This window comes from Pinus tabuliformis, chromosome 6, assembly GCF_031772625.1.
Source record: "Pinus tabuliformis cultivar Carrire ecotype Pingquan chromosome 6, CPIR1, whole genome shotgun sequence".
NCBI classification, from domain to species: Eukaryota; Viridiplantae; Streptophyta; class Pinopsida; order Pinales; family Pinaceae; genus Pinus; species Pinus tabuliformis.
Window position 1 is genome coordinate 1,097,712,933 of NC_142292.1, and position 11,123 is coordinate 1,097,724,055.

Consider the following 11,123-nt stretch of genomic DNA (forward strand, 5'->3'; position numbering starts at 1 on the left):
GGAATCCTTTATAGAAAAATCAAATTTATCTTTCCTTCCAATTAATACTAAAATTTTACTTGACATCCTAGATTGCTTTATAAATCCTAGAAGGTAAGGTTTAAGGTTCTTGTATGTTCTTTTATCTAAACTAGAATTATATGGACCACCTAAGATTTAGACATAATGAATCATCTAAGCTTATAAATATCCGTACCTTGAGTTTACATACTGTGAACTTCTTTAATTGAGAGATCAATGTTTTATAGGACTTGATGCTCTCCCTGGAAACTGTAAACACATTGTTAGATGACTAAAGCACAACAATCACAATACTTGTGTTAGAATCTATTCTCAATCTAGTGAATGTTGTAGAGAAGGCTTACAAGAAAATAGTTGATCACTCTGAATTTAATTCGAACTAGATCATTGTGATATACTGAAACTGTGTCATTTGATTCCACCGAAAACCTTTTGAGCAATATATATCTCTTCTAGATTGTGAATTCATCGATCCTTATTCTCTTAAGGTTGATCCAAATTTCTTCATTGTGATACTAAACTATAATTTTACCAGATCTCCTTACTATAATATATCACCGAGAGTCTCATTGTAGTGCGAGTTCTGTGGTCACTGAAAACATATTGAGATTATTATCATTGCACTGAGATCTTGTCATTGTACTGAGATCCTGTCACAGTGGTAGCATCAAAACCATCTTCTGTAATATATATATAGCGAAGTCATATTTTCATCAAACTGTGTCTTTATCGAAATGAAATGCTTAGAACCCATTCTTGAAAGGACCAAACTGTCTCACTGTAGTAGTATCAAAACTTCCTCTTTGAGATGGCACCGAAACTTCTTTTTTGCGACAACACTGAAATATCACTGTGTTGTCACCTTGAGGGATCTTGATTTAATTGTCATGATCTTTAAGACACATGCAAATGGAGCTTCTTACTAAGAGAGATTCAAAGATGTAAAATTGTCTTTGACCTTGACCATAGCTCTGATACCATGTTAGAGAAGTCCATAGAAATGGCATTTAAACGATTTCTCTTATTATGACATTAACTTGTGATTTTTTCATTATTAGTATTAGATCTTTTAATTATCTTTTCTTATCATCAAGATTAATGCCAAGCAACAAATAGAAGATAACACAGGATGTAGGCACGTTGCGAGGGCAAAACCCCTCTCTAGGGAAAAACCCAATCAAAATTCTTCCTTCAGTAGATTCAAGATGAGACGACTGAGACCCTTAGAACTTAAACTCGAGACTCCTCCAACAAGTCATCCTCCTTTCGTTGTGTTTGCATACCATGATCCATGTCACTATTTTATCTTCGATTTCTTGTCACTTTGTTGCATCGAGACTTCATCACCGAGATTTCAACACTGTCATTACATAGAGACCTCACTGTGGTAACATCGAATTGAAGTGGCACCGAACTATGGGAGCATACTACCAAACTATGAGAGTATAATAACAAACTGTGAGAACGCCAAATTGTGGGAGCATCACTCGAACTTTGGTTATACCGAAATCATCTAAACTCATCCCTGTAATGCCACCGAAACTCTGAAATGCCTTGTCTGAATTTCTGTCCTGAGATCACCGAAATTTTCCACAGAACTGAAACTTTATCTGAAATGCGAGCTACTAAGTTGGTGTAATGTGAAGGTCACAAGATTGTATATGTAGTGGTATGTCCATCCTAAATGAGCCGACATGAATCATGAAGAGATGTGTCTTTTTTGTAGGCCGACATGAGATCATTTGATGACTATTCCTTTGAGGCTGACTTGAAGGAGACTTTGAGGAGGCTGACTTGATGATGATCAAGGAGATTTTGATGGAGGAGTCTTTGACCAATAAACAAATTGACTTTGATAATAACCTAAGCCCTACAATGGAGGCTTGACCTAAGACAAATGACCCAAGCATGAAACCCATGCTTTAATAAGTCAATTTCAATAATAATAAAATTCTTTTTGCTTTTCTTTTGACAAGTATATTACATTTTGACTTCAAATACAATAATGAAGACCGAACCTAGTTACATTCTCCAACAAGATCAACGGCTTAGATTAAAGCTTACTAACAAAAATTATTTTACTTTTCCCAAGTTTCTTTTAGCTCAATAAGCCAACATATTAATATGTGTGTTTTCCTCAGTTAGACTTAGGCTAGTTACATCAGCAACTTGCTCACACTTGAGCAAGTGTTCTAAGGAGAATGTGGGTGACTTATGCATGCCTAGACACAAGGCCTGTACAGAAATACCTACCTAAGCTACAAAAATTAACATCATATTAGGGTAAATTATAAGACATGGGGACTTGGTAAAATGAAGTTGCCTGTACAGAAATACCTACCTAAGCTACAAAAATTAACATCATATTAGGGTAAATTATAAGACATGGGGACTTGGTAAAATGAAGTTTGAACATCTTAGTCATAAATTATTGGCTCTTAAGAAAGATTATGGCACCAGAATTTTGTTAATGATGAGAACGCCAGTAGAGGCACACCTAGAAAGCAATGCTGCCAGATAGAAGATAAGTTCCTTTTTATATAGAGAGATCAGAAATTAGTCATGGATAACATTTTTATCTTGTATGAGTTCAGCCATAGCCATATCATTAACATTATAGAAAATGGAAGACATACATAAAATTTGTTGTGTTTAAATGAATGTGCCATGCAGAGCCAATTGAGAGAAACCAAAGGAGGACTCGATCCTTTATATGCTAGCTTCAAACATAAATAAGAAGAATTTAAAAGAAAATTAAATAAATAAAATTAAAGCCAAAAGAGATTAAATGCAAATACATGGACATTTGAAATTTGAACTAATCAGTTTAAGTTTGATTTGTGCTTATTAAATGTCATTTGACTTTGCTGAAAAGTTTGCGTTCTTTATGCCCCCAGAAACATGCTGGTTCATGTACTTTTGAATCTGTAATAGATTTTTTTCCAAAGGCCAGCCGTACCTATGCAAATGTTTTGAGGACATTCTGAATGAGGGAAGCCACTAGTAATTTAGTAGTCTCTACTGAACTGCTTTATTTCTACTTCAACCAGTGTAGTGAGTGACTAAGCTCTCCCTTCTGATCACCTTCCATCCTATGTTTAGCTCTGCGTAGTTTACTTGCACCAATTACATTCCAGAGATGCACGATCAACAGTTTATGATTGCACTGAGATTTTCACTGAGTTGAAGTAATGCCCTTGTATGATTTCATTCTTTTTGTGCGTACATTCATGAATCTGATGTCATGGCCATTCAAAAGTATGCAATCTAAAAAACTTACCCTCCACACCTATTCGTTGGAGAATGGAGTTTAAATGGATGGAGTTTCAAGGTCTATTTTTTGCTTGAATACGATTCCAATTTAGAAAGAAATGACATATTGTTCATCATAAACTATTAATTTTTAAAGTACTATGTATATTATTCCCTTTTTAATTTTCTTCTGCTCAATGACATTATCCTAATCTTTTTGCCTGTGGGCATCCTGGTAACTTGAGTGATGTAGCGGTGTCAGTTGGTCTTCCTTGAAATCATCATGTATATTATTCCCTCTGTTAATTTTCTTTTGATCACATTTTTGTATTTGCTCGATGAAATTATTCTACTTTTTTCTGGTGAGCTTTCCAGTAAACTTCATTTAGTTTTGTCAGTTGATCTTCTTTAAGGTGTCCTCGTGGTTTGCAGTTATACATGGGGACTAGGACACATGGGCCAGCTAGGTCATCGCTCTCTTCAATATGACAACAAAGAATTGTTGCCTCGGCGAGTTGTAGGTCTGGAGGGTATAAAAGTCAAGGATATTGCTTGTGGTGGTATTCATACATGTGCTGTCACTATGCAAGGATCATTGTATGCATGGGGTGGTGGCCAGGCAGGTCAACTGGGTCTGGGTCCTCAAAATGGTTTCCTTTCATGCATTGCTAATGATACAGAAATGTTCTTACGCAATATCCCCATGTTGGTGCTACCAATTGGTGTCCAACTTGTCACATGCGGTCATTCACATACACTGGTTTCTATGAAAGATGGGAGGATTCTTGGATGGGGCTATAACAGTTATGGTCAGGCGGCTACTGAGAAAACAACATATGCGTGGTATCCATCTCCTGTTGATTGGTAAGTTGGCACATTGGCTGAAAATGTGGTTGCTGGTGCTGTCGATTACTCTGACATTGCAAGAATGTCATTGTTTCATAATATGCTCCCAAGGCTGCCAGAAGGGGTACATACTACAATATGCAATAAGAAGCACCTTGTTTTGTTTACTGTAGGTGTGTTGGAGAAGTACGCAGGCTGGCTGCTGGGGGAGGTCACTCTGCTGTACTCACTCATGCATTTTCACTGAAGGAGCTGTGTGAGTTTAAACTTGCAGACAGTGTTACCTTGTCAAGTACCCCAAAGATTGAAGAGATTGCATCAAGGACTGGGTCCGATGCACTGGCACGACTTTGTGAAAGATTGAGGTAGTCTTTTAGCTTTTATTGTTTCTTAATGTTACAATAGAAACATACATTAGAAGACAGGAAAACTTTTGTGTCATTCTAACTGTCATGGAAAGTCTGCAGAGAGCAGAAACTGAATGGAGGTGGCCGTATATATGACGAGGAGGAGGATGAGCATGATAGATGACTCTGGAAGTCAAACAGCAAACTGCAGAACTGTCAGTTCGGTACAGATGAGTCCTGGAGGAATGAATGTAATAGCCTTTCCTTGGAGCTGATGTTTTACACCCACATATTTTATAGGGAAACTTGGCTGATCTTGGCTAGTAGCTGTAAAGTTTGCCTAGGCTTTTTGGGTTATCTGCACATTGCAGATGTATTTTAAGACTTTTAGCAGTTGAATAATTGTAAGATAATTAAATTCACAACATTGATCAGAGTTTTTTCTTGGAAATGCCCCTTCATCATATACGTCTATGATGTGATGTGTGCAGAACCACAAAAAAGACGTATCTTTACCGTTTTAATCTCTTTTCAATCCTTCTCTTTATGTTTTGTGCCTAGCATAATTTGCATTCAGATCCATGGGAACAAACAAAATTTCTGTTGATATTGTTTTCATTTCTGACAAATTTCTCTGATCGTAAGTAACGATTTCAAGGAATATTGCATGTTTTACAATGTAAGTGCCAAATATCACCGTCCCCTTCAAGGTTGCTACAAGGTGTAATAAATATAATCTCTATAGAGGGAGAACATCCAAGTACTCATTTGATTTAGGTGAGCCTTATGCACCCCTGGGAAGGGCCTTTAGGAGGCCTTCTGACAGGTGCCAGACCTGCCCGGAACAAGCTCACCTAAATAAAATGAGTACTTGGTAGCATAAGGCTTGCCTTTGATTTATGTGATTTATACTGTTTTTTGTTTATCTTATTACTATGATAAAAAAATTGCATGGTTGTATTTAGACATGAATAATGTGTGTTGTGGCCAACCCCTTAAAATGCAAATAACATAACTATTATCACCAGAAATAACCTATGATGGAAACACAACATATACAGCTAGCATCTGCAGTATATTACTTATTTTGTTTCATCAACACAACCGGTATGAGCATGCTTCATGGTGCCTTTCACAGTCAAGGCATGATAATTTGGTTGTATGACCCGAGCAAGTTCATATTTTTGTTTTAGCATATTCACCATTTGAACACATTGAAAGAGAAATTTCAGGGAAGGACAGCTGTATTCTCTTAGTGTTTCCAAGCAAGATGGGACATTGGGTTTACATAATTGTTTTCTTACTCATTAATAGAGGTCTGACTTTAACAAGAAAAAAGAGTTCTTATTTTTTTTGTTTATTTGAAAAATCTACTTGTATTAATAGAAAATAAGGTACAACGACAATAAAATGGGCAAATACATAAAGGTCAAAAGAAAATCCTTTAGATCACATTGTGCCTTGATGGAGCAACCATCCACATCTCTTAAAAGAACACACTTCACTTTGAAATGCATAGATAGATCTTTCAACTCAAGGTCATGGAATGGCACAAAAGAGGATAACCTATGGATAAATCCTTCACACTGCAGCTTCTGTACACTGTACAAAATGACCACTAAAATACAGTGCCAAACCCCTCTACATTGGAAAGGACCAATGGAGTCAACATTACCTAATTGCTTCTTTCCAATGGACTTTATTAAAGAAAATATCTGGAGGATGAAAGAAGCTCCAACATTCACGAGCAGCGATACAATTATAAAATAAATGGCAGTCTAAATCTGACGACAATGCAAACAAGTATTACCAATAAATCTTCACTGAGGCATGCATTCCTTAAAGGGCAGGCCCTAGAAGACTAGCAACCATACAGAGGCTCGCACACTATAGGAGACCCTAAAAGACCACATTGTACGGAAGAAATTCACACATTTTTATTTTTCTTCGAAAAGGCTCAAACTTCTATTCAACTTATCTTTGAGAGAAATGTGACTAGATCCAGATGGTTTCTCATACTTACTCATCTTAATCTTGCAAAACAAGGCTTGGAGTAAATATATTAAGTTTGTATTGTCCTCATCCTAGAGTTTTCTAGTGCTGAAAATCACTTTCTTGGAGAACCTCTTTTGGATCGATATAAGCAAGAATATACTGCTGAACATCCATGTGCAGAGAGAATGACAAGTCAGATCTAATCATCTCCTAAGACCACTTGAATGACGAGAATGTTGGTCCATTTTCTTCCAAGCTTCCTTGATACTTTGTAACATGGGGAATCCTTCAATTCTGAAATGCTCTAGAGCAATGATGATATCATTGAGCAAAAGGTGATCAATGATCTCGTCCTACTCTTTCCCATTGGAAATGGCAATGCGTAAGCAATAATTTCCAAGTTTCATTATCAAAAGACATCTAACAATGCATTTGGCCAATAAGACAATGCCTTAAAGTTCGATATATAAGTCCTGACCTACATTTTTGTTTAGATCAAGTACAGACTTTTTAGGGCACTAAAGGAAGTGAGTGATTACGCCAAAACTTGGACCACTAGAAGCTCCTTAGTATTTTGTTAGATTTTGATCATGACCACATAAGATTCTAGTTGTGAAAAATAAGCAACATTAGCAAGTCAAGCTTGAGATGAGAAAGAAGAGAGAATGAGAGACCACTCTTTTGACTAAAGAGACAAAGAGACCAATTTGAATTACGAGGTAAAGAGAGCAATGGAATTTCTTGTTATTGCATCCAATGCCATTAGTACATATTTATAACACTCTCTAGGAGAGAGGATCAATGCACATTAGGTTGGGGTTCAAGTTAGTGCATGCATAAAAAGAAAAAAACAACTTTTTAGTGTAGTTAACTAGCCCCAAAAATGGAGGTGGAGGCAATAATAGAGTTGACTAAGGATAGGATCAGTTAAAAATAAGCGAGAATTGGAGAAAGAACTTGCACGTTCAACTCCTAACTCTAAAATATAACAATACTCCAAAATTAGGACTAAATCTTTGGAGATAAGGTTTCCAAGAATAAAAGGATAAGAGGATAAGGTTATCTCCAAAAATGGAAGGGAAGTGCACACATGTAGGAGGAGGATAAGGAAGTAGGTCCCATGTCACAACTTAGTCACTACTCTGTCATTGCCACATGTCATCATATGTGTAAACACCTACTATAAATAGTAGTCATCCTAAATAATTGGTAATGTTCATGTAATCCAACATATTTTTGTCAACCAACTAAAATGAGTAGCTACAAGAAACATAATAAATATGAAGACCTGGTATAGTTTTCTCAATGACCTATATTGGTAGTTATAGGAAGGTCTCTAAATATCCACTTTTTGTACCTTATATTGTCCTTTTCGACACCATTCCCATATAGGTGGGTCTAGTGAAAGTTTAATCCCAAAGGGCATTTCTAATTAACATAGAATATTACCATCATGCATGTGGTGCCAAGGTTGCTTCAACCATGGAAATTTGCCTTCAGAATTAATCAACTAATAGTTCATCTTGGAATTACTAACCATTGCCTCAACAATAATGTTGAATGTGTTGAGACATTCTAGTCCTCCATCCACGAGTCATAGAAATCAAGAGTGAGAAGATAAGCATAAGCAAAGTGGTTGTTAATAACGACATTTCCCCTAGATTAGAGATGCCATTAATTTGACCTTGGGTTGTAGAAGGTTCAAACTAGTGGCTCAGGGCATCGTTAGGGAAACACATATAAGGAGGCAAAGGCAGCCTTGCTTGATTGTTTATGCAAAGTAATTCTATCTAATAAAGCACCATTGACTAAAGAAAACACTGAAGTGTTAGAGAATAACATTTTCACCATTGAATCTAGTCATTAACCAAATCTTAGCAATGAAAGCATGTATGTAATGAAATATTAGTCCACCCTATCATAAGCCTTATGAAAATCAATTTTAAGAACCTTTTTTTACTAGTGTTCTTAGCCCATGTTCACTTTCTCATGTAGTTAGGAACATATCAAGTAAGAAACATGCTTTGAATAAATCATGTTTGTTTATGATGAACAATCTATGTCACGATCTTCAAAGTAAGAGCCTTGCAAGGTACAATAAGTAATGTGATCAATTGCCATGCACTAATACAATAGCTTGCTAAACTTCTAGGAATAAACTTGATCAACTTTTGATACTAGAACTCACCCAACATTCTTATATAGAACATCTCATGTGCGTCAGCAACATGTCTAGACCATCAATCTTTACACCTTAAAGAATTCATAAGGAAGTCCATCCAAAGCAAGGGATATGTTAGGGTAATTTTTAGGGGCAAAATATAGCCAAAACATGAATATTGAGGTTGGTGAATATTTTATATTATTTAAATATCTTATATTTTTCTTTATTTCAAAACTCTATTATTATGTTTAGGTATAAATAGTTGCAACATATACTCAAGGAATTATATTCATCTATAATAAGGAATTACCTGGGCAAGAGAAAACTAGAATCATATTTGTTGTTTTTCAAGCAAAGGGGACAATTTTCATCCATAGTATCTATGTGATGAAGTCCATTTAAAGGTTAAACCATAATTAGTTTTGAAGCCCGTGGTATTGGTTGGGACATGGTACTCACATTGATGTGATGAATCATATTTAAAGGTTTGGTATGTTCGATTGTAAAATGCCTTGTTACCACTCAAACTAGTAGGGGTCTTAGGAGGGGATCATATAGAGAAACTACTAGGTCAAGGGGCAACAATGGAGCGATAGCCCAATGTCACCTCAGTTAAGGCTCCCTGCTCTTTACAGACTTTTACCGGTGGGAGGAGACTTGGTATAAGAGGAATCACAATGAATGGATCAATGATCAGATAAGGAAGGATTCGCAAAGCCTATTCACAAGAGAGACTCAGTTAAATAGCTTGCTTGAGAAGCAATGTGTTGGGCTCTCTAAGAAGGGCCATGGGGATACCTTGGCCTAGGGTTGGAGGATATGCCCTAACAAGGGGCTTCTTATACTTAAGGATCCTTATGGAGAAATGGATTGTATGTAATCCTTATGGAATTTGAGTTATAAAGTTGCAGGACCACAGAGAAACTAGGTCAAGGGTATGGAGTTGATCGACCAAAGAGGGGCTTGACCTAAACAGGGAAGAAAATAGGATCAAAGAACTAATTTTCTTTTGAAATTTGAATGCAATGATCCAAGTGAGGACACTAACCCAAAATCAACATAGTGAGAGAAATGATCCTCGAGCTAGGGCTTGCGATATCTTAGGATTCCACCGTCGGATTGTGCCCAAATTTGGAGGACCCCTTGACAAGATGCTATTGCATTTGTGGACCAATTTTCAAGGTGTTTGGATGGCTACAAAAGATTTCGTGTGATGCCCTAGGAAACCTTATGTGATTAGGCCAAGAATTGGGAAAAGTGAGTAAAAGAGAGGGAAATTTGACCATCCAAAGGGATATGAGAATCAATGCCTTATTTCTTGGGCTTAATGGAGTCAAGATACACACATAGATCAATAATTTTTGTGTGTTAACGAGCCCTAATTTATCTTTGCTAGCGTCTCCAATGGCAACAACTAGGTCAATAGGGATTTATACTTTAAATTTGCCGAAGAGATGAAGTTTTGAGGTCTTTCAACCTAAGAGGTGCCTCTAGGAACATTCACCCACTCTCTTCAAGTACAATGCATGCATTAAATCACTTATTCAAGATTCCTAGAAGAATTTCGCATTTACTTGAACCCATACACGGAAATGATAATCATCACATGCAGTAAACCAGTAAAATAACAAGAATAGCATCAAAATTCGACTTACATGAGAGAGAGTATATCCATTCATCAATTTTGCATTAGAAAGAAGCTCCAAAGACAATAGTGAAAATCTTAACATCATAGTGCATCAAGAAAGCTCCAAAAGTTTACCCAGCAAAAAATGTGAAAAATCTCATAAGAGAGATTAATCCAATCCAAGTGATGATGAGAGAGTGAATCGCATCTCTTATATTTATACAATCTCTAATGAATTTGAATGGCCTAATATGGAATAATAATGCCCCTAAAATAAAATAATGTACATAATAATAATACTTTTGATAACAAGCCCACCAAATAGCTCAATAACATAAAAATAAGTCTCTCAAGAGGGCAAAATGTTAAACATAATGCGTCGTTGGGCCTTTGAAGAGGCCTAATGAAGTCCAAGGAGTGTCATGATGTGAAAATGACTCACAACATAGTGGACAAGGGGTTTGTCCCTTGTTTTCCAAGCAAGAACCTATGGTGCTCCCAAGTAGGTGTGGGGGCACAAGGACACCCTCATGGGTCTCCAAGTGGATTGGAAATGCATGTTATCCATTTGTAAGGGCTAGGATGATGACATAAGCCCTCCCTTTGCAGCGGGAGACATCTTCTAAACCCTGGAACGTCTGCCAAATGTATGGTGCATGTGTGGAGCTGGTTGGGCAAGGTGAACAAGGTGCATCATCGCCATCCAAAAGGTCGAACACGAGCAATCCACGAGTGGTGTTGGGGATCCATGAAGTACTCTCTGCTATGGTGGAGGCCCATGGCTCTCAACGCTCACCCTATAAGTGCCAATGTGGCCCTCTGGAGGGCTAGGACCCTGTATAGGGAGACCAAGCCCCAAATGGAGACCCAC

At 37.0% G+C, this 11,123-nt stretch overlaps 1 protein-coding gene across 1 annotated transcript in view; it reads left to right on the forward strand.

The window, feature by feature from the left end:
* LOC149262747 (Regulator of chromosome condensation (RCC1) family protein) overlaps positions 1 to 5,013 on the forward strand; it is a 352,438-nt gene extending 347,425 nt beyond the window's left edge. Inside the window, exons 10-12 of the mRNA XM_089381793.1 lie at positions 3,687 to 4,137; positions 4,293 to 4,484; positions 4,587 to 5,013. Of these exons, the coding sequence (XP_089237919.1) occupies positions 3,687 to 4,137; positions 4,293 to 4,484; positions 4,587 to 4,650 (707 nt within the window). The 3' untranslated portion in view covers positions 4,651 to 5,013. The remainder of the gene's footprint in view (positions 1 to 3,686; positions 4,138 to 4,292; positions 4,485 to 4,586) is intronic.
* The last annotated feature ends 6,110 nt before the right edge of the window (positions 5,014 to 11,123 follow it).